The sequence below is a fragment of the Mustela lutreola genome, chromosome 6, assembly GCF_030435805.1.
Source record: "Mustela lutreola isolate mMusLut2 chromosome 6, mMusLut2.pri, whole genome shotgun sequence".
Classification (NCBI taxonomy): domain Eukaryota; kingdom Metazoa; phylum Chordata; class Mammalia; order Carnivora; family Mustelidae; genus Mustela; species Mustela lutreola.
In genome coordinates, this window is record NC_081295.1 from 22,812,372 (window position 1) to 22,837,402 (window position 25,031).

At 35.8% G+C, this 25,031-nt stretch overlaps 1 protein-coding gene across 11 annotated transcripts in view; it reads right to left on the reverse strand.

The window, feature by feature from the left end:
* Nucleotides 1-25,031, reverse strand: part of CEP57L1 (centrosomal protein 57 like 1) — a 72,141-nt gene that overhangs the window by 13,155 nt on the left and 33,955 nt on the right. For 5 of the 11 annotated variants that reach the window (XM_059176914.1, XM_059176915.1, XM_059176913.1 and 2 more), the window contains 4 exons: nucleotides 11,457-11,539; nucleotides 10,092-10,257; nucleotides 7,533-7,712; nucleotides 6,298-6,419 (listed from right to left, as the gene is read on the reverse strand). In XM_059176914.1, the coding sequence (XP_059032897.1) occupies nucleotides 6,298-6,419; nucleotides 7,533-7,712; nucleotides 10,092-10,257; nucleotides 11,457-11,459 (471 nt within the window). In that variant the 5' untranslated portion in view covers nucleotides 11,460-11,539. The remainder of the gene's footprint in view (nucleotides 1-6,297; nucleotides 6,420-7,532; nucleotides 7,713-10,091; nucleotides 10,258-11,456; nucleotides 11,540-25,031) is intronic. The other 6 variants (XM_059176912.1, XM_059176920.1, XM_059176911.1 and 3 more) reach the window with 2 other exon arrangements.

Genomic DNA, 25,031 nt, shown 5'->3' on the forward strand with positions numbered 1-25,031 from the left:
AAACACTGGAAATTGTGAAAAGATACGTATTTCAACTTATTTAGCTTTTCTTTAAAGGATAATTAACCTTTAAAGCAGAAATAATTATGATGTCTTGTGGGTTTTACAAAAAAGCAGAATTAAATGTATGGAAGCTGTAGATCAAAGGGGGACAAGTAGAGCATACTTTAGTAAGGATGGTACGTTATATTGAGATGTTTTAATACTAATTCATGGCAGATGTGGTAAGTTAAGAATACATATTTTAACCTGTACAGCAGCTACTGCTTACCAGAGGACAGAAGAAGTCAATAAAATTTAAAAAGAAATTACTAGAGAAGTTAGAAAATATTTTTAGCTGAATGATAATGAAAATACAAAATATAAAAACCTGTGGGATGCAGGTAAAACAATTTAGGGAGACCTCGATAACTTTCATCATAAAATGTAACATTTAGGGGCGCCTGGGTGGCTCAGTGGGTTAAGCCACTGCCTTCGGCTCAGGTCATGATCTCAGGGTTCTGGGATCGAGTCCCGCATGGGGCTCTCTGCTCAGCAGGGAGCCTGCTTCCTCCTCTCTCTCTCTGCCTGCCTCTCTGCCTACTTGTGATCTCTCTCTGTCAAATAAATAAATAAAAATCTTTAAAAAAAAAAAAAATAAAATGTAACATTTAGAAGAAAGAATAAAAGTATTAAAATCAATCAACTAAACAACATACAAAGGTAGGGGTTGAAAAGCAAATTAAACCCTATATAAGTAGAAGGAAAGAAATAATAAAGTAGAAATCAACTAAGTAGGAAATAAAAAGTTAAAAATAAAAAGGTTGCTTTTTAAAAAAAACAAACTGAGAGTAGATAATTTTAGAAAGGAAAATTATAAATGAGCAATATCAGAAACGAAAGAGAGTACATCTCTAAAGACACAAAAAGAAAACTAAAAATCCAAGTAGCCTATACCTGTTAAAAAAAACAAACAAAAAAAACCTGAGCTCATAATCTAAAAACGGTCCACAAAGTAAATGGCAGTCCCAGATAGCTTCTATTAAATTTGAATTCTATCACACACTTATGGAAGAAATAATGCTAATCTTACACAAGATCTTTCAGAAAACAGAAGAAAGAATCTTCCCAACTAATTTTATGAAAAACAAATAAACAAATCATGGCATATCTGTATAACAAAATCTAGACAGCAATAAAAAGAAAAAACTATTTATATATACAACAACATGGCTTAATCTAAAAAACTTTATGCTAAACAAGAGAGTACATTTTCTATGATCCAATTATATAAAATTCTAGGACAAGCAAAAACTCTAAGGTAAAAAAAGTAAGGCAGAATAGTAGTTGCCTTATTGGGAAGTAGAGTAGCAAGTATCTTGACAGAGATTTATCAGAAAATTTCTGTTATTTGGTATGGCTATGGATTGTATGAGTACATTTATTTATCAATAATCACTGAACGTTCCACTTACGATCTTTGCATTTCACCATATAAAAATTATAACTTAAAAAAATATTATACCTCAATAAAAAAACATTTAAAGAACAGTTGAAAGTCACTGATCTACAATATTTAGCTAGATAGGAATTTCTAGGTTAGTTCATAATAAAATATAACATATTTTATAATTATTATTATATAATAAGTTCTGTTTTATCTTCTGTAATTTATGAAGTGGTTGCTCTTCTACTTGTTGCACTCTCATTTATAAATAAAACTAAGAATTACCAGGTGTATAGGTTTTTTTCCAATCTGGTGGATTGGATGTGAAGTAGTTCCTTGTTGTGCTGTTATTTTGCATTTTCCTAGTTACTAAATGAGAATGACAATTCTTCTATTAATATATGACCATTTGCAAGATCTTTTTTCCTGCAAAATGCCTCTTCATAACTGGGCCCATTTTCCTACTGTTTTGTTACTTTTTATATCTTGTTAAGAAACTGTTCTCCATGCCAAGGTCATCAAGACATTGTTCTGTGTTTGCTTTTTAAAAATTACAAAGTTTTGTCTTTTATGTGTAAATCTTTAACCCACCTAGAATTGGTTTTGTGTACGATGTAAGATTGGGATCCAATTTCATTTTTTTTTTCCTCACATAGCTAACCAGTTTCCTAAAACAACTTATTGAAGTCTATCTTTTCCCCACCGATCTGCAAATGGCATTCTTGCTGTATTTTTTCCATGTGAGTTTGTTTCTGAGTATATTCTGTTTGTTTATTCTTCTTTGTCTATCCATACAAATATATTAATTTTGTTAGAGTTACAATTTGTTTCAATCTGTAGTAGAGCAGGACCTTATTCTTCAGAATAGTTTTGCTATTCTTGGACCTTTGCTTTTCCCTATAAATCTTAGAGTCAACTTCTACAGTTCCTGGAAAAAAAACCTATTAAATACTTGACCCATTAAAATCCAGTACTGATTGGTACTGTTACCCATTTCCAAAACAATGAAAAAACCTTACAATACTTAGTATTTTTTTCATTTTTTAATTTATTTTTAAGTGATCTCAAAACCCAACATATGGCTTGAACCCAGAACCAAGAGTTGTGTGTTCTTCTAACTACGCCAGCCAGGTGCCCCCAAACCTTACAACACTTTAAACTACATTTACCCCTTCCTAATTTATAAGCTGCTGTCCTCATTAATTTTAATCCTTTATATATCTTTAAGCCACATAAAACATTATTGTTTTATACAATATTCACTTAGATTTACATATACCTACATACACGAACACCCCATTTGTGCTGCCCGTATTTCTTTCCTGCATCTCTGACCTTCCATCTAAGATACTTTTCCTTTTGTCTGAATAATGTCCTTTAGTGTTTCCTTTGGAACAGATCTCCTGGTAACAGATAATCTTGGTCTTTGTGAGTCTTTAAATGTCTTTATTTCATCTTTCTTTCTTTTTTTAAGATTTTATTTATTTGAGAGAGAGAGAACCAAAGAATGAGTGAAAGGGGTGGAGGGGGTGGGAGAGGGAGAGAATCTCAAGCAGACTCCATGCTGAGTGCAGAGCCCATACAGGGATAGATCTCATAACACTGAGATCATGACCTGAGCTGAAACGAAGAGTTGGACACTTAACTGACTGACCCACCTGAGTGCCCCAAGCATAATTATTTTAAAGTCTGTGTCTTTTAGAGCTAGCACCAAGCTGGAAATAACTTGTAAGAGTGCTTATATAGTCTGTTATGTATGTTATTTCTTTTCATAGTGTCTTTTTTTCTTTAAGTAAAACTTATTTAAATTCCAGCTAATATACAATGTTCTATTAATTTCAAGTGTACAACAGTGATTCAACAGTTCCAGGCATCACTTGGTGGTCATCACAAACAAATGTGCTCCTTAATCCCCAATGCCTATTGAACCCATCCCCCCACCTACTTTCCTTCTGGTAACCATCAGTTTGTTCCCTATAGTTAAGAGTCTGTTTCTTGATTTCTCTCTCTCTTTTTCTCCTTTGCTTATTTGTCTCTTAAATTCTGCATATGAGTGAAATCATATGGTATTTGTCTTTCTCTGACTGATTTATTATGTTTAGCATTATACTCTCTAGTTCCATCCATGTCATCGAAAATGGCAAGACTTTATTCTTTTTTATAGCCAAGTAACTGTCCACATTCATTTTATCCATTCATCAGTCAATGGACACTTGAGCTATTTCACACAGTTTGGCTATTGTAGATAATGTTGCTATAAACATCAGGGTGCATGTATCCCTTTGAATTAACCTTTTTGTATCCTTTGGGTAAATACCTAGTAGTGTGATTGCTGGATCGCAGGGTACCTCTATTTTTGGCTTTTTGAGAAACTTCTATACTGATTTCCATGGTGACTGCACCAATTTGCATTCCCACCAACAGTGCACAAAGGGTCCCCTTTCTCACCATCCCCATCCTTGCCAACACCTGTTGTTTCTTATGTTGTTGACTTTAGCCATTTTGACAGGTATGAGGTGATAGCTCATTGTGGTTTTGATTTCTATATCCCTGATGATCAGTGATGTTGAGTATTTTTTCATATGTCTGTTGGCCATCAAGATGTCTTCTTCAGAAAAACATCTATTCGTGTCTTCTACCCATGTTTCAATTGGATTATTTGTTTTGGGGGTGTTGAGTTTTGTAAGTTCTTTATATTATTTTGGATACTAACCCTTTATCAGGTATGTCATTTGGAAATATCTTCTCCCATTCCGTAGGTTGCTTTTTAGTTTTGTTGATTGTTTCCTTTGCCATGAAGTTTTTTATTTTCATGAAGTCCCAGTGGTTTATTTTTGCTTTTGTCTCTCCTGCCTCAGGAGACATAACTAGAAAGAAGTTGCTATAGTCAATGTCAAAGAGGTTATTGCCTGTGTTCTTCTCTAGGATTTTAATGGTTTCCTGTCTCAAACATAGGTCTTTAATCCATTTTGAATTTATTTTTGTGTATGGTATAAGAAAATGGTCCAGTTTCATTTTTTTTGTATGTTGCCGTCCAGTTTTCTCAACACCGTTTGTTGAAGAGGCTGTCTTTTTTCCATTGGATAGTCTTTCCCAGTTTGTTTTTAGATTAATTGACCATATAGTTGTGGGTTTGTTTCTGGGTTTTCCTAATCTGTTCCATTGACACATGTCTATTTTTGTGTCAGTACCATACTGTTTTGATCCCTATAGCTCTGTAATACAACTTAAATCCAGAATTGTGATGCCTCCAGCCTTGCTTTTCTTTTAAGATGCTTTGGCTATTTGGGGTCTTTTTGGTTCCATACACATTGTAGGATTGTTTGTTCTAGCTTTGTGAAATATGTTGTTTGTATTTTGTTAAGAGATTAAATGTGTTAATTGCTTGGGTAGTATAGACATTTTAACAATATTTGTTCTTCCAATCCATGAACGTGGAACGTTTTTCCATTTCTTTGTGTCTTCTTCAATTTCTTTCATCAGTGTTCCAACAAGGAAGAAGTAAAAGTTTCACTATTTATAGATGACATGATACTGTATATAGAAAACCTTAAAGACTCTACTGAAAAACTGCTAGAACTGATAAATGAATTCAGTTAAGTCGCAGGATATAAAATCAATGTACAGAAATTGATTGCATTTCTTTCTTTTTAAAAAATGTTTTTATTTAAGTAGGCTATATACCCAATGTGAAGCCCCATATGGGGCTTGAACTCACAACTCTTGAGATCAAGAGTTGAACACTCAACTGACTGAGCCACCCATGTATCCATTACATTTCTGTACACCAATAATGAAGCAGTAACACAAAGAGAAATAAAGGAATAAATGCCATTTACCAGTGTACCAAAAATAATAAGATACCTAGGAATAAACAAACAGGTGAAAAAACTATACTCTGAAAACTATAAAAAACTAACGAAAACAATTTTCATAGGGTCTTAACTCCAGCTGCATCGTTATATCTGATCAAAAGTTATTCCTGTGTTAAATGTTCGTAGGAATAATTTGAGGTCCCCAGGAACATTAGCTATCCACGATCACATTAATTCTATTTCAGGGAACAAGATTTTCCAGATTACTCTGAGAGTTGTAATTTGGGTTGTTTTCTTTCTTGTTCACCTTTACAAAGAATTCAGAGCATAGGAAAATTATCAGAGTTCCTACTCTTGATAGGCCCTGGAATCTAACTTCAATTGCTTAAGCCCTATAGCTTTAAAAGCATTATTTAGGGGGACCTGGGCGGCTCAGTCAGCTAAGTCTTCCACTCAGGTCATGATCTCAGGATACTGGGATCAAGCCCAGCCTCAGGCTCCCTGCTCAGCGGGGTGTCTTTTCCGCCCTCTCCCTTTGCTCCTCCCCATTTCATGTGCAGATCTCTCTTTCTTTGCTCTCTTTCAAAAAATAAATAAAAATATTAAAAAAAAAAAAGCGCATTATTTAGTCTCTCAATGGACTCTTCTGGAATCAGAAATTCCCTAAGAAGGATGAGGCCTGAAATCACATTCTCTGGAGGCCAAACTCTTTGGATTTAAGCATACACATAGATTTTGAATTGGTGATTTTCATGACTTCATTAACTCTCCAATGCCTTTAAGTATTTTCCTCTTTTAATCCTCCCTTCCTGTCTCTCTTTCTTCCTTTCCTCTCTTTTTTCCTTCCTTCCTTCCTCTTTAATATCCTGTCCAGTTTTTCATGTTTTCTTCTACAGAAAGCTTGTCCAAATGACCCACTCTGCTTCACTGTAAGTGGAAATCTCCTCAATATAGCTTTCTATCCTAATTAAGATTATAATACAATTTTCTCATGACATTAAATATTCTTCAAAAACACATTAAATGATATTATATTCCTATAGAAAATGTGTTTACCTGTTGTTCTAGGATCATATTTTTCTCTCGTTCTACATTGAGAACCATTCTCTTCGTATATTCTAGTTGTTTCTCTAGAACAGTACAGCGAGACTGAGCTGAGTTTAACTGTATAGTAATATCTGTGAAAAAGAAAAAGTAATAATGTCTGGGTTATCATATAGATCAGAGATTTGGTAGTCACAGAAATATATTATATAAATTCAATCAAGAACTAAAAGCTCAAGGACTCTTTAGTTCTAAATACTGACTGTAAGTGTTGTGGGCATTTATTTTGTGACTATCTCATTAACTACATAATACTAGTTTTACATTGTCTTCCCCTAAAAGGCCCGCAGGGCAAACTTCTGAAAGAGTAAAATGTCAGTGACTTGTGGAATGATAAAAATCCTGGCTGTTCCTGGGAAATGACATTATCTAGAAAAATAGAGGACCTAAAGTCTCTTTCCTATCAATAAATTTTTATCTTTCAGGAAAAGAAAAAGACTTGACTACTGACAGCATGGTTATTTCCTAAGAAGTAAGCAACATCTTTCTAATCCTTTAATTTTTTACTTTCCTCAGCTCTTTATTCTACTTTTGTCCAATTACCTTAGAAAAAATTTTCTCATTTCTTCACTCTATTTGTAACTTGAAATACAAACTTGAACATTATTTATGAAAGTGAATGTAGTACAAGGAAAAAGAAAGCCATACATTATGAAGTAAAAATTATACAAAGAACTAATATTCTAAATCTCTAAAAACTTAGGTCCAGATGTCTTTTTCACAATTTCCACAGAAAGTTCTACTTACCTGTCCATTTCTTCTAATTAATCTTTCAAGTTAACAAAAATTTTAATGTATTTTTATGTTTTCTGTATTGTCTAATTATTAGTGTTGCTTTCTATTTTCAAATTTTAAAAACAAGTATTGACTGAATATGTGAAATATTTCAATTATATTATAGGTAAAACTAGATTTTGTTGGTATTCTGAAAATAGCCTAATTTCACAATCTGTCTAAAAACTTAATTTGTCTTTTAATCTCAAGAATTTATGAACTGGGATAATAAACAATAGAAGCTCAAAGTGATATCTATTTAATGCAAATATCACATTGTCTGTGAACAAGGCCTCAAGGTTTGAATATATATAAGAACAAAGATATCTGAGTAAATCTTAGACTGGGCTTTTTATTTTCAAGTTGTAAATTTTGATAACTCCTTGTTTCTGAGAACTACTGAATTTCCTTACCTTTTTTCTGTTTTATCAGTTCCTGGTGTGCCAGAATTCTTTCATTTGTTTCTTTCTCCAAGGCCTTTTTATACTGTGCTGCTTCTCTGGATAGAATGTTTAGATTATCCTCAGCCTGTGTTCTCTCCAACTCTAAACGATGAATCTTTTCCTGAAGAGTTTTTAAGGCTAAAATAAGAGCTGTTGAAAAAAATTTGCTTGTTACTTTAGTGAAAATTTCTGAACACTTATACAGTAGCAATAAAACTGAACAGTATTTTTGTTAGTGAGCCAGAAAAACATATAAGCAATATATATTTCTCAAAAAACCCCACTAAAACTCTAAAAAGAGAAGTTTTTTTCTAACATATCTTCTAAAAACAATATATTTATTATTGTATTTCATAATTTTTTAGGTTTGAGATAGCTAATAATCAAAATTTAATTCAATAAAATAAATATCATCAAATAATATACAGTCTAGGAGACATAAGAGCCTGAGTACTGATAAAGAAACTTAAGATGCTGTGTCACTAATTAACATGGAAATTTAGGTTTAATGTTAAAGGTTTTTCTCAGTTCTTGATATGTCCAATTTTAGTTAAATCACAAACATTTATGTTTCTTTGTCTAAGATAGAGTATTAATAATCAGAATATATGAGTTACAACAATTTCTTCCATCAGAAAAAAAAAATTATAACCTAGTAGATTAAATCACATCAGGCTTGAAAGATTTTAAGTGGTACACATGTACAACTGTGATTTTTATTCAGCTATATTAATATCATCATGGTTTGGGTATGTTCAGAGTTATAAAATTTTCAAATAACTTTCTATTCAGTTATAACTTCAAACTATAAAACTGGAGTGGAATGGAATATAAGTAAATGTTATAGATTAATTTTCATATGCCAGCCTACCTTGTTTTATTATGCTTTACCTTACTGAATTTCATAGATAATATATTTTTTACAAATTGAACAATGGTTTGTGGCAACCATATGTTGAGTAAATCTACTAGCACCATTTTCCCAATAGCATTTGCTCATTGCATGCATGTCTCTGTGTTACATTTTGGTAATGTTTCAAACTTTTCATTATTTCAAACTTTTCATTATTATTATATTTGTTATGGCAATCTGTGATCAGTGATTAGGACTCATTGAAAGATCAGATGATGCTTAGCATTTTTTAGCAATAAAGTATTTTTTAGTTAAGATATATAGTACTTTGTTTTTTTAGACACAGTGCTATTGCACAATTAATGGACTATAGTATAGTCTAAATGTAACCTTTATATGCACTGGGAAACCAAAAAATTCATTTGACTCACTTTATTGTGATACATTCGCTTTATTGTGGTGGCCTGGAATCAAACCTACAATATATCCAAGGTATGCCTGCAGTTCATATCCAATGAGAAAGATGTTTGCTAGAGATTACCATTTGGTTCTTTTTGGGTTTTGGGTGTTTTTTTTTTTTTTTTTTTTTTTTTTTTTTTTTAACAAATGAGATAAATTATATTTATTGCTTTTCAGATATGCAATACCTAATTTGCTGATTTGGAATATTTCTTGTGGTTTTTTCCTCCACAAAGCTAGTCTATTTATTTATTAATGGTAACCATTATTAGAGAGTATTTTTAAAAAAGATGATAACCAGCGTTTTAGAAGGTAATTCATATGGCATAGGTATGTTTTCCTAATTCAATTCTGATATCCTCCTAAGTTTTTATTTTAAAAGTTACAATACTTTTGGGGCGCCTGGGTGGCTCAGTGGGTTAAGCCTCTGCTTTCGGCTCAGGTCATGATCTCAGGGTCCTGGGATCAAGCCCCGCATCGGGCTCTCTGCTCAGTAGGGAGCCTGCTTCCCCCCACCCCGTCTCTCTGCCTGCCTCTCTGCCTACTTGTGATAAAAAAAGTTACAATACTTTTATTTCACAGTTACTCCAATGTCAAGCACAATTTTGAAAATAGGCAATTTCTGAATTTAATCCTTGAATAAGATATAACTTTACTTAATTCACCAATATTCTAATCATCTAGTTTAGAAAGATTCCAAATCGGACCTTTGATTCTTCAAAGAGTATTTTCCTATTTTCTCATGATTTTTTAGGATAAAATTGTAATTATGTGTCTAGCTGGTTAATTTCTATCTTACATCTGAAGAAGCCAAAATAAAAAATGTTAAATAACTTGGGACGCCTGGGTGGCTCAGTTGGTTGAGCAGCTGCCTTCGGCTCAGGTCATGATCCCAGCATCCTGGGACTGAGTCCCACATCGGGCTCCTTGCTTGGCAGGGAGCCTGCCTCTCTCTCTGACTCTGCCTACCACTCCGCCTGCCTGTGCTTGTGCTCTCTCTCTCCCGCTCTCTCTAACAAATAAATAAATAATATCTTTGGGGAAAAAATGTTAAATAACTTATCGATGTTTATAAAAACTTTAAGCATCAGAGTCAAAACTAATAGTTTTATTAAGATTAAACAATCATACTTTTTTCTACATAAAAATGTAAAGTTTTATATAACATATTTCATATCATTCCTCTAATTTTAAATATGACTTCATATTAGAATTACCTTGGCTGTTTGGACTATGAAGCATTTTAGGAGTGGTGGCTTCTAAGTTTGTGGAGTGGTGAGTCTGAGATGTTGCATCGTTCTGGGTAAATGATGGAATAAACACTCTTTCTGGAGGTTTATGATAGCTTCCTACTATACTATGCATTAATTCAGAATCCATTATCTGTAGAAAATAAAGGAATAGTATAGTATAGCATCATTCTTTCCTATTTAAATGACAAAAATATTAGACAAAAATTTAGGTGAAACGTAATATAATACATTATCATATACTGTGGTGTTATTTATGAGGTTAATTATCACAAATTCAACTATAATAAGCTCACCAGTACAAAAGAGAAAAATTATTATTTACTGTATAAATAGTATGGATAATTCTGTCTGATTTTCAGTGAGCATATGCTCTGGAGTGAGTATTAATTATATGGGTGGGGTGAATCTGCTGGTTACTCAATTGATCATAAGTTCATATACCTCTTGTCATCCAAGCACCTCTCTACATACAGTGTGACTCTAGGGTTCTCAGGGAAGGTACATATTCTAAAAGGCAACATAGCTTTGAAACACAAGCCACCCATATAATCCAATTCTTAAAGACAGATTATTGAATTCCAATGTACTGGCTTCCTAAGGGATTTTCAAGGGTAATTTGGACAATCTCTGAATCTAATCACTGAGTATGACACGACTCCACTTAATGTGCCAGTTTTTTTTTTTTTTTTTTTAAGTAGGCTCTAGACCCTGCATGGAACCCAGTGTGGGACTCAAACTCAGGTGGTAAGATTAAGAACTGAGCCGAGATCAAGAGTTGGATACTTAACCAACTGAGCCACCCAGGTGCCCCAATGCACCGGCATTCTAATCATAGTTTAGAATGGTTCTCAATCTGAAGAATCTAAAATAGCTTTGTCATTCTGGTTTTATTTAATTTTAATGTTTTATTTTTTAGGAGAGCTCTTTTAACCATTTTAGCAGGCAATATCCTATCTAATTTCCCCCAAATCACTTACTGTCCTTTCCGTAATTTAAGTACTTTAGAAAAGGGGCACCTGGGTGGCTTAGTTAAGCAAATGACTCCTGAGTTTGGCTCAGGTCAGGATCTCGGGGTCGTGAGACAGAGCCCTGAGCTGGGCTCCATGCGCAGCAGGAAGTCTGCTTGAGATTCCTGCCCCCTCCTTCCCCTTCTGTCCCTTCCCAAGCTCACACATACTCTCTGCCTATAAAATAAGTAAATAAATTTTTAATAAAATAAATAAAAGTTAAATAGCCTAGGAGGCTTTGCTAGAATATTTGATGCTTTTTTGCTCTTGAGAAGCAATACTTTTTGGCTGTTGTTATTAGTATCAGCTACCATTTACTAACCATGTCTCCATCCCTCTGGGTTGTTGCTGCTCAGATACTGTGTGCTCCCCATGGGAGACTGCATCTATCTAAGTTGCCGTTCCCTCAAAAAATAAGAAAGCAAAGTTAGTCACAGCTGGCTCACAATGAAATAGAGGTAGGATCCCAAAGTACAGAAGTTCTGAACATGACTGTACATCTTCAGAGAGAGGGTGTGTGGCTGAAGCTATCCCAAGAACCTTGGAATTACTCAAGATATCTCAGTTTTTGGCTCTTGGTGAGTTTCTCTAATAAAAAGAATGAAGTTTTGCCATAAGTCACTGTACCCTGAGGTCCTTGGGGAGGACTCTTCTTCCTCTTTACCAAAGAGGTAAAGTATTTATTTCAGAAACTAAATTTTGTACCAGTTAAAAAACAAATTCAAATTTGAAGTTTTTAATGTAAATGACTACTTAGAAGATGCCAGTAAGTTAAAAATTAGAACTAAAATTTATTTAAATGTGTAAACACATCTTAAAGCGAGGATAACCAGAGTAACAACCCACCGGTAGGTGAAGAAAAAGAAAGGAAAACAGTATAGAAATGAGAGAAGACACACCATGATGCTCAGTGGCTGTCACGGTAATAAAGGTTCTAGCGTAACCCTTACAATCTAGTCTAAGTTACAAACAAGTGCATACACCCAGCAGAAGTTTATACCCATATAGAACTGTGGCATTCTAGGAGAAAAACTCACTCTGAAGGAAGATGAAAGAAGTACAGAGAGCTTGATCCAAAGTCAAAGCCTTACTTGATGGAGGAAGGGAGGAGTAATTTTGAGTAAAGCACAGACATGGTCTTTCTAATTCACCTCTAACCCGGTCTCGTGGACTCAAACATGGGTGGGGGAAGGGGGAGGACTATACATAAAAAACTGAGAAATATTTCACCAATATCTCTATAAAAGGTTGGGACATTAGCTGTCCTGCCTTGTGTAGAACGGTATATTCCAATAAAGAGGAAAATTGCTAGAGATCACTAACAACAGTTTTGATGTTTTGAGGGCTCTGGTGCATTGTTAGTACCATTCAGCAAGAAAGGGAGCAGCTGGAAGGGACATACATATTCACGAACATTTATGACAGAAATTTCTAGAGAAAAAATTTCTCAGAGTAGAGAGGTGCTAAGCCCCAACCTCCAAGGATTCTGACCAATCTGGTGTGGAGCCTAGCTATAGGTCATTGAAAAGACCTCAGAAAATCCTGTGGAGCACTTCAGAGGATGTGCAAGTGGGGGTAAAAGTCTATGAAATGTGGGGCTCATTTGCATCAACAGCCTAGTAAAGCTTAGGGAAATTCAAGTTATAACTAGAACCATTACTCAGAGCTTGTAAACAAACAGGGATATAATCCATTTCTCTATACAATACATAAAATTAAGACATCTTTGTGGGATGCAGCTAAGGAGCCACTACAAAAAGAAATACCCCCCACCCCCAAAAACCTCTGTCACAAATATTGTACTGAAAACCATTTTTACTTGTTCTTGAGGGAAACAATTGTTTCAAAATAGTCCTTTTGAAAAACCAGTGTCTCTCTGGCTAGTGGCTGACTGTGCCATCATCTCTGCATAATCCCATAGGACTGTTAGGGAGACAGCATTAGGAGACAGAGATACTACAATAGGTTCTAGGAATAGGGTACTCTCTGTTTCCCACACAGCTCTGTTGTTATTATTATTATTATTATTATTATTCTCATTTTGTAAATGAAGAAATAGAGGCAGGGAGGTTACTCAAGGTATTACAACTTGCAAGTGGTGGAAACAGGAATTAGAACTAGCCAGTTCAATTCCAGAGCGTGGGTTCTTAAGCACTATATATAATAGCCCATAGTTTGGGGACATTTGCAGTTAGTCAGGTGTGAGATGATGCTGCATTTGGATTAGGGTGGTGACAATGGAGATGAAGAGAGTGTACAGAAGCAAGATGCATCTTGAAGATTAAGAGGAGAAGAAAAGGAAGAAACCAAGTTTTCCAGCTTAAATAACTGGGTAGATGATAGTGTCTTTCATTAAAAAAAACAAGGACTGGGGCGCCTGGATGGCTCAGTGGGTTAAAGCCTCTGCTCAGGTCATGAACCCAGTGTCCTGGGATCGAGCCCTGCATCGGGCTCTCTGCTCAGTGGGGAGTCTGCTTCCTCCTCTCTCTCTGCCTGCCTCTGCCTACTTGTGATCTCTGTCAAATAAATAAATTTTAAAAAACCGAAACAAAAAACAAAGACCATGACTACTCACATAGTACTGACATGTGTCAAACACCAGTCTAAGTGTGAGACATCTGAGTTAAATTATGAAATAGGTAGCTTGTTAGAAGAGTCTAAAGCTTGGAGGACAGAACTAGTATAGAAATACAAAGAATGGCATTGTCAGCATATGGATGGTATAGAAAACCACAGAGAATAGAAGTCACCTAAAAGTAAGAGTATAAATAGAAAAGATTTCAGGTGAGGAAGGAAAACGAGAAAGAGAAACCTGTGACAGAAAAGAACCATAAAAGTGTGATGTCAGAAATAAAGAGAAGAGGGGCACCTGGTAGCTCAGTTGGTTAAGCAACTGCCTTCAGCCCAGGTCATGATCCTCAAGTCCTGGGATCAAGTCTCTCATCAGGCTTCCCTTCCTGCTCAGAGGGGAGTCTGCTTCTCTCTCTGACCCTCACCCCTCTCATGCTCTCTCTGGAATAAATAAAATCTTAAAAAAAAATCAAAACAAGAAAAGAAATAGAGAAAGAAGGCTGTAACAAGGAGGGAGTAGTTTAGATTAAAAAAAAAAAAAAGGCAACTGATTTTGAAAAGGAAGAGACCACTGATGGTATAATGTAAGAACTGGAGACAGTTCCAAAGGCTTCATACTAAAAGAACAAGTAGAAGAAGAGAAACCAGCAAAAGACAGAAATTTTATTCAAATTAGGATGTCCTTTTGCAATTATCTGGCTTAAAATGACCCAAGACTCATAAACTGTGTCCTGTCAACCATACTGTGAGCTAACTTGCCAGAAGTCACAGTGCAAACAACTGTACCCATCATTCATTTGCACAGAATCAAAACTTTTCATTCTTGAAAACTTCTGTGGCAGGAAAGTACATTACATACAATTTCACGGACTGAATTCATTATTCCCCCAAAATTCGTATGTTGACACTCTAACTTCCAGTATTTTAGACTGACTATGTTTAGAGATAGGGCGTTAAAAAGGTTATTAAGTTTAAACAAGACTCTTAGGATGGGCTCTAATCCAATCTAACTGGTTTCCTTGGAAAAAGAGGAAATTTGGACATACAAATTAGGTACCAGGGATATGCCAGGGATCCGGAAAAGATCAAGTGAAGACACAGTGGTAAGACAACCATCTGCAAGCCAAGGAGAGAGTCCTTAGAAAAAACCAAATCTACTGACATCTTGAGCTTGGACTTGTAGCATCCGGAACTGTGAGAAATACATTTTCTGTTGCTTAAGCCACCCAGTCTGTGGTATTTGTTTTGGAAGTCCTAGCAAACTAATATACTGACTGCAACTTACACCTTTGTTTCACAGTGAATGAAACACAGGAATAGTGACAAGGACATAACAACAGATGCCTAAGGTTTATGCTATTTAGAGGACATGATAAAGTTATTTGCAATTTAGAGTTTCCTACTTGATGTGACCCTACCTTGATTTATTTTCCCCCTATAACTTACCTTTAGTAAGTTCTTAAGCTTAATAAATTGAATAGGAAATTGTTAATGTGCTACCCTGTATGCAATAATTTAAAATGATTAAAAATGCCCCAGCAAAATCAAATGGGAGAATAAAACTAAAATCATGCTTTTGACTCATATTCATTTAATTTATATGTATTTGTATTAGTTTCTGATACAAATAATAGCATTTTTTCCTAAAATATTATAAACTATTTATTTCCTCAATAGTTTATATTAAAAATGAAAGAATAATGCTGTGGAAATAAAGTGTCATTCATCTCCAAAGACAAGGGAGACAAAAACAAAAAGGAACTTCTAGGACTTCATCAAGATAAAAAGCTTCTGCACAACAAAGGAAACAGTCAACAAAACAAAGACACAACACACAGAATGGGAGAAGATATTTGCAAATGACACTACAAACAGGGTTGATATCCAAGATCTATAAAGAACTTCTCAAATTCAAACCCCCAAAACAAATAATCAAGTCAAAAAATGGGCAGAAGGCATGAACAGACACTTCTCAAAAGAACACACACAAATAGCTAACAGACACATGAAAAAACGTTCATCATCATTTGCCATCATGGAAATACAAATCAAAACTACAATGAGATACCACCTTGCACCAGTTAGAATGGCAAAACTTGACAAGGCAAGAAACAACAAATGTTGGAGAGGTTGTGGAGAAAGGGGAGCCCTCTTATACTGTTGGTGGGAATGCAAGTTGGTATAGCAACTTTGGAAAATAGTGGGGAGTTTCCTCAAAAAGTTAAAAATAGAGCTACCCTATAACCCAGCAAATGCACTACTGGGTATTTACCCCCAAAGACACAGATTTAGTGAAAAGAAAGGCCACTGCACCTCAGTGTTCATCCAGCAATGTCCACAATAGCCAGTGGAAAGAGAAGAGATGCCCTTCAACAGACAAATGGATAAAGAAGATGTGGTCCATATACACAACAGAATACTACTTAACCATCAGAAATGATGAACACTGAACTTTTACATCAACATGGATGGGACTGGAGATTATGCTAAGTGAAGTAAGTCAAGCAGAGAAAGTCAATTATCATATTTTTTCACTTATTTGTGGAACACAAGGAATAGCATGGAGGAAATTAGGAGAAGGAAGGGAAAAAAGAAGGGGGGAAATCGGAGGGGAAGATGAACCATGAGAGACTACGGACTCTGAGAAACAAACTGAGGGTTTTAGAGGGGACAGGGATGGGGGATGGGTAACCCAGTAATCGGTATTAAGGAGGGCACTTACTGCATGGAGCACTTGGTATTAAAAGCAAACAACAAATCATGGAACACTACATCAAAAACTAATGATGTACTGTATGGTGACTAACATGACATAATAAAAAAAAAAGAATTTAAGTGTCATTGAAAACACCACAGCACTGTAAAATTAGAAAAATATGACACATTTGAATTAAAGGGACATAAATACAGGGACATATAAATAACTAATCTGAAGGTTATGGTACAATCAAATTCAGGTAACTTTAGAATACAGTGCAATATAGAATTTTTTTTTTTTTTTGGATTTTATTTATTTATTTGAGAGAGAAAGAGAGAGCATGGGGATAGGGAGTGGCAGAAGCAGACTCCTCACTGACCAGGGAACCTGATACAGGCCTCGATTCCAGGATCCTGAAATGACCTCAGCTGAAGGCAGACACTTAACTGAGCCACCCAGGCACCCCTAGAGTCTGGTTTTTAAAAAACATTATCTAGGGGCACCTGGGTGGCTCAGTGGGTTAAAGCCTCTGCCTTCAGCTCAGGTCATGATTCCAGGGTCCTGGGATCGAGCCCTGCATTGGGCTCTCTGCTTGGCAGGGAGTCCGCTTCTTCCTCTCTCTCTCTCTCTGCCTGCCTCTCTGCCTACTTGTGAGCTCTGTCAAATAAATAAATAAAATCTTAAAAAACAAATTATCTAACACTTTCCTCCAAAAAGTATTAAGAGGGTGATAAAGGATGTATTTCAAGTTATTTAGTTTGAAACAATGGGGACTATATTCAAAATGTTTGAGAAGTCCATGGTACCATAAATCTGTATAAGTCATAAATATTTGGGAGTTCTAGAATTGACAGGGAAATTTCATATATCCATTTAAAATTTAGATCAGCTGCAATCTTCCTGTTTTATAGATGTAGAAGCCAAAGTCCAGAGACACTAACTAATTACTAATCACATAGCTCAAGTTTCCTGCACTCCAAAATCCATGGAGCTCGAGAAAAATATTCTCTCTTAAGGACTCTGTTTATATTTATCTAAACAGAAACTACCCTAATGGAGTGTCATCAGGAAAACGCCTTCTGGAAAAAAATGGGACGTTTAAGAAACACTGAATCATACATAGAATCATGTAATCTTGGTAAAGCCTAAGAGCATCTTAGAGGCCATCTATTTTCTAAATGAAATTTCACAAACTTATTCTCACACTATCTTTAACAAGTCATCTAAGCTCTGCTATAGGTCTCCAGAGAGACAGAACTCACTATCCTCATGCTGAATTCAAAGTTGCTGTCTCTGGTTCTTATAGATTACACAGATTTTGTGAGGAAAAAAGTAGGGCTTCTATACTTATTGATAGAGAGGTTGCATTGAATATTGACTGTGGTAACTATTATATTACATATTGAATTCATCTAACAAAAACTTGCTGCAGAATTTAGGATCATTTTCAAACTTCAAATTTCATCCCTGTATCTGAAAAGCCTGTAAAAGAGTAATCCCATCCCCTAACTGAGGGCAAAATTGATAAATCAAATAGAGATGACTCAATCATATAACTGATAACTTATTTCTGATTAAATCTCAGTAGAATGGACTAGATCCAGATTAGCACAGCTGAATTCTAATTTAGGAGACAACTCTAGTATGTTCTGGTCATCAGACCAGCAGATCCCCTTCTTCTTAATAACTTAATAGAGTTAAAAAAAATAATTTACCATATACATAATACATACACGTATAGTTAGAGGAATTATAACAAAACAAACTTTTGTATATCCATACCTAGATTAAGAAATAGTGTGATAGGGTGCCTGGGTGGCTCATGGGTTAAGCTGCTGCCTTTGGCTCAGGTCATGATCTCAGGGTCCTGGGATCGAGTCCCGCATTGGGCTCTCTGCTCAGCAGAGAGCCTGCTTCTCCCTCTCTTTCTCTGCCTGCCTCTCTGCCTACTTGTGATCTCTCTCTGTCAAATAAATAAATAAAATCTTAAAAAAAAAAAAAGAAATAGTGTGATAGTGCTGTTGAAACCCTCTCTGTGTCTTCCCCATTTCTTGCATTGACTTTTGTGTTGCTCATTTTAATGCCTGTTAAGTTTAGTCATATTTGTATGCATCCTTACCAATATATTGTTTGGTTTTGATGGTTTTTAAACTTTCTATTAAGTGGAACCGTACTTTTTTCATTCAAAATATCTTGGTATTTATGTTGGAACATGAAACTGTATGGTATTCATTTTCACTTCTGTATAGTATTCAATTACAGAACACAGATCCTAGAAGGCATTAATTCCCATCACCCCCCTCCAGACTCATATAATACTATGGTTCTGAAATTTTTATTTTTATTTTAGCTACACAAATTAGACAATATTGCTTTGATTTATAAAGTCAGTGTTTGTTATATTCACCTACAAGTTTTCTTTGCTCATTGTGGTGGACATTATGATGCACTGCCTGGATTCCCTTTCAGGAATGTAAACTCTTCCCAGTTCCTGGGAAAGCTGCCAGAAAGTGGCTCTTGGGCTGCTGGCCCTCTTTGGGGATTGCTTTGTCTAGAGAATACTGTCTCATCTAAGGTCAAGGCTCCTTCCAGGGGCAGTCCACATCCAATCAGGGTAAAAATGCCTGACCCTCTTGTCCCAAGTCAAGTCAACAACGAAGGATCACCCATCTCCAGAGCTCCCTATAGTAGTAGTGAAATCTTAGTTGGGTCTTCGCCGAAGCTGGACTTTTCTGCCTAACAGTGCTTCCTTCTTCTCCCTTCTACATGTACTGATCCCAAGAATAGTTTCTAATGAATGTGTATACTTGGACCTTTAACTAGGAAAATACTTCAAAACCAGTATTTAAAGCAATTTTCTTCAGAGAAGATTTCTATTTGTTTCTGCTAGGTCCATAGGGCACCCCAAACTCAACGCACCATTCAATAGCTTTTATATTGAGGTTTTGTTTTGTTTTTTGGTGCAGTATGAATTCCAAGTCCAATCCCACATGTGATTAGGAAAGATTCTTTTGTCCACTTCATCCAAAGCCAAAGATGAAACAAACAGTGTCATTCTGAAGAGCAGGTTATTTTCCTGTCATTAATAGGTTTTTTCCTTTGGGGATCCCAGCTTTTTACACTGCAGTGTCCAAACTTACGAGCATGCCCATCAGAATTTGTCCCTCGCCCCATGCAAGCAGAAATACCTCCTTAATGCCCAGGTTCTGGGCCATCAAGGATCACAGAAGGTGTCCTCAGGGATAAAATGGGCTCTAGGGCTCATTTATCTCTGTGGAACTGGGTTTTCTCATTACATACAGCCTTCGCTTCCAACTCAGTCATGCTTTTCAAAAATTGTTTTAACATTCTATACAGCATTTCTATGTTCTTTACCAGAGGAGGTTTCTCTGAACATCTAATCTGCCATGCGGCTTGAAAATGTAACAACTTCAGACATATTTAAGAGATGCTAAACGCTTTAGACCAACCAGTTTTTTTTTTTTTTTTTAAAGATTTTATTTATTTATTTGACAGAGAGATCACAAGTAGGCAGAGAGGCAGGCAGAGAGAGAGGGAGAAGCAGGCTCCCGGCTGAGCAGTAAGCCCAATGTGGGGCTCGATCCCAGGACCCTGAGATTATGACTTGAGCTGAAGGCAGAGGCTTTAACCCACTGAACCACTCAGGTGCCCCAAGAAATGTCAAAAAAGTCTTAAAAGACAATGACATTTCTCAGGATATCCTGAAGAAAGCAGAATTGAGAAAATATCTGTACATCCATGCTCATAATGGCATCATTCACAATAGACAAAAGGTGGAAGCCACCCAAATATCCATCAATAGATAAACAAAATGTATATACATATAATGGAATATAATTCAGCCTTAAGAAAAAAGAAATTTTGAAACATACTGAAACATAAACACTAAGGACATCATGCTAAGTGAAATACACAACCAAAAAGACAAAATAATGTATGATTCCCTTATAAGTGGTACCAGGAGTAGTCCAGTTCATATTAACAAAAAGCAGAATGGTGGAAGGGTAAATGGGGAGTTATAAAGATTTGGTTTTCCCAGATGAAAAAATTCTGTAAATTGGTTGCCTAACAATATGTGGTAGGGGAGAAAACAGGTTAAAAATAAGATATGACTGGGCGCCTGGGTGGCTCAGTGGGTTAAGCCGCTGCCTTCGGCTCAGGTCATGATCTCAGGGTCCTGGGATCGAGTCCCGCATCGGGCTCTCTGCTCGGCAGGGAGCCTGCTTCCTCCTCTCTCTCTCTGCCTGCCTCTCTGCCTACTTGTAATCTCTCTGTGTCAAATAAATAAATAAATAAATCTTTAAAAAAAAAAAAAAATAAGATATGACTGAATGGGATCAGTTCCATAACAAAAGCGTACACAGAGTGCCATGGGAATACAAAAGATATTATCTAACTCTTCCTGATTGATGGAGAAATAAGAAAAGCCAGAACTAATTTAGAATTACAGCTTTGAAAGGAGTTTAGGTAAATATGCCAGAGTGGACATACACACTAATTTGCTCCCTCTTGGAAACACACTAAAATAATACTAAAACACTTTTTAAAAAAAAGGTATCAACCTGCAAGGACAACAACAAAACTCTGGAAAAATCGAAAGCAGATGTGCAAATAGTAATAGAATGAGCTAATGCAAAAAAGGCAGTCTCCTAACCCAAGGAAGAAAAGTGACTTTTAAAGTTTACTCCGCAAAACCTCCAAATGGCTTGGGACAGAGCTGCACCTCTGTAAGGTAAGAGTTAAAATAGAGCCAAACACTAGAAAACAGTTATGAAAGTTTACGTTAGTAAATTGTATGCCCAAACTCTCTTTGTCTCTCTATGAAGCCAGAAGACTACTTTATCCCCATCTGGGAATAAGACTAGAACTTTTGTTTTATTTTTTCTAAAAGGGAACGACAGAGTGTCTCTGTCTGAATTGAGGGACTCCCAGCATAGATGAGGGTGGCACCTGACTCAAGGCAGGAACATTCCAGTTCTCAGAACACTGGTAGTCTAGATTATATCCAAGTGGAGATGGGAATATCCTGATGAAGGGAATAGGACTAGTCCAAGTTAACAAAGATACTAAAGATGATAAAATAAAGGGATTGTATGGATTTGGAGTTTCCAATCAGTTTTTCAGTACCTGACTCTAAGATTTAAGTTGTTTAATCAAGCCTTACCAGACATTGAGGGAAGATACGAAAGACAGAGACCAAAACAAGCAAACAAGAGGCTTAACAGGACATGAAATTTGGAAATATTTAGTCAGATAGGATGTAAAATCATTGAGGGACATGACAGACCCTAATGAATTTGACTGGAGCACAGTGAATAAATGCTAGCAGTAAGAGATGGCTAAAAAGGAATGTAAGGGCCAAACCATAAAGGACTTTGCACATCACATTGAGAGTCTGTCTTCCATAGGATCAGGCAATGGGGAGCTAATGAAGGATATAAAGGAAAATAACATGATCATGTTTACGTTCTGACAAGATTATTCAGGTGGCTATGAGATAGATGGACTGGTGGGGGAGAAATTATTAACAGAGGGACAAAGAGGTTGCTGAAGCAATTAAGACAAAGAAAAATTTAGGTTTGAATTAAGACTGGAGTAGATGGGAGGAACATAAAAGATACTGAGAAGATATAATCAAAAGGACTTAGGAACCGACTCGATATGTGAAATGGGAAAATGGGGGAGAGGCAAGAATAAAAAATGCTCCCAAAATTTTCACTTGGGCAAGCGAAGAGATGGCAATGGCATTCATGGAAATGAGAAATAATATAAAAGGAGATACAAGTCTATTGGAAAACAATGAATTCTATTTTAGATATGACAAGTTTGAGGTATTGGAGACAAAGCTATTCAGCAATCAGAATGAAATATCGGTCCGTGTTAAAGCAGGCGGGATAGGCTAGATCTAGAGACATAAATTTGGTTATCAATCAGATCACCAAGGACAGTATAAAGATTAGCAATTTTCAGTGTGTGTGTGTATGTGTGTACAAGGAAAGCAGTGGCTGAGATTTAATGCCTTTGTTTATTAGAGAGCTACTGTTACCTATCCATTGTGGTGCCCCACAGACACATTTAGGGAAAATGAGGTCCCAATAGTTTATTTTTACTTTTGTCTCTCCAGCCTCAGGATACATATCTAGAAAGAAGTTGTTACAGCCGATGTCAAAGAAGTTACTGCCTGTGTTCTCCTCTAGGATTTTAATGGTTTCCTGTCTCACATTTAGGTCTTTAATCCATTTTAAATTTATTTTTGGGTTTAGTGTAAGAAAGTGGTCCAGTCTTCCCAACACCATTTGTTGAAGAGACTTGTCTTTTTTCCATTGCATATTCTTGCCTGCTTTGTTGAATAGTAACTGACCTTATAGTTGTGGGTTCATTTCTGGGTTTTTTATTCTGTTCCATTGATCTATGTATCTATTTTTGTGCCAGTACCATACTGTTTTGATATCTGTAGCTTTGTAATACAACTTGGATCCAGAATCATGATACCTCCAGCTTTGCTTTTCTTTTTCAAGATTGCTTTGGCTCTTCGGAGTCTTCTGTGGTTCCACACACATTGTAGGATTGTTTGTTCTAGCTCTGTGAAAAATGCTGTTTGTATTTTGTTAAGAGATTGCATTAAATGTGCAGATTCTTTGGGTAATAGAGACATTTTAATAATATTTGTTCTTCCAATCCACAGCCATGGAATGTCTTTCCACCTCTTTGTGTCTTCTTCAATTTCTTTCATCAGTGTTTTATAGTTTTCAGAGTACGAATATTTTCTCTCTTTGGTTAGGTTTATTCCTAGGCATCTTATGGTTTTTGGTGCAATTGTAAATGAGACTGATTCCTTGATTTCTCTTTCTGCTGCTTCATTATTAATATATAAAAATGCAACAGATTTCTGTACACTGATTTAGTATCCTGACTTTACCGAACTTGTGTATCAGTTCTAGCAATTTTTTGGTGGAGTCTTTGGATTTTTTATATAGCACATATTATGTCATCTGCAAATAGTGAAAGTTTGAATTCCTCATTGCTGATCTGAATGCCTTTTATTTCTTCATGTTGTCTGACTGCTGAGGCTAGGACTTCCAGTACTATGATAAATAACAGTGGTGAAAGTGGACATTCCTGTCTTGCTCCTAACCATAACGGAAAAGCTCTCTGGTTTTCCTGATTGAGGATGATATTAGCTATAGGTTTTTCATATATGACTTTTATTATGTTGGGGTCTGTTTCCTCTAAACCTACTCTGTTGAGGGTTTTTATCATGAATGGATGTTGTACTTTGTCAAATGCTTTTTCTGTATCTATTGGGAAGATCATATGGTTCTTATCCTTTGTTCTTTAATGTGGTGTATCATGCTGATTGATCTGCAAATATTCGGCCACCCCTGCAGTCCAGGGATAAATCCCACTTGATCATGGTGAGTGATACATTTAACATACTGCTGGATTCGAATTGCTAGTATTTTATTGAGAATTTTTGCACCCATGTTCATCAGGGATATTGGCCTGTAGTTCTCTTTTTTAGTGGAGTTTTTATCTGGTTGTGATTTCAGAATAATGCTGGCTTTGCAGAATGAGTCTGGAAGTTTTCTTTCCACTTCTGTTTTGGAATAGTTTGAGAAGAGGTATTAATTCTTCTTTAAATGCTTGGTAGAATTCACCTATGAAGGCATCTGGCCCTGGACTTTTGTTGGGAGGTATTTTTACTACTGATTCAATTTCTTTGCTGGTTATTGGTCTGTTCAAGTTTCTATTTCTTAATGTTTCAGTTTTGGTAGCTTACATGTTTATAGGAATTTATCCATTTTTTCTAGGTTGTCCAATTTGTTGGCATATAGTTTTCCCTAATATTCTCTTATAATTGTTTGTATTTTTGTGGTGTTGGCTTTTATTTCTCCTCTCTTATTTGTGATTTTGTTTGGGTCCTTTCTCTTTTCTTTTGATAAGTCTGGCTAGGGTTTATCAATTTTACTAATCTCTCAAAGAACTAGCTCTGGTTTCATTGATCTGTTCTATTATTTTTTCAGTTTCTGTATCATTTATTTCTGCTTTAATGTTCTTCTGCTGCCTTTAAGGTTTCATTTCTTGTTGCCCTAGCTTCTTTAGGTGTAAAGTTAGGCTATTTGAGATTTTTCTTGCTTTGTGAGGTAGGCCTGTATTCCTCCTGGGACTGCTTTTACTGAATCCCAAAGGTTTTGGAACATTGTGTTTTCATTTTCATTCGTTCCCAGGTGGGTTTTTTTTTTTTTTTTTTAAATTCATTCCTTTATTTCCTGGTAGACCCATTCATTGTTTAGTAGCATGTTGTTTAACCTCCATGTATCTGTGGTCTTTCCAGATTTTTTCTTGTTTTCTTTCTAGTTTCATAGCATTATGGTCAGAAAATATGCATGGTATGATCCCAATCGTTTTATACTTGTTGAGGCCTGATTTGTGACCTAGTATGTGATCTATTCTGGAATTGAAAAAAAAAGTGTATTCTGCTGCTTAAGGATGGAACATTCTAAATATACTTGTTAGGTCCATCTGGTCCACTTTGTCTCCAAAGCCATTGTTGACTTTGGGCTTAGATGATCTGTCTGTTGATGTCAGTGGGATGTTAAAGTCCCC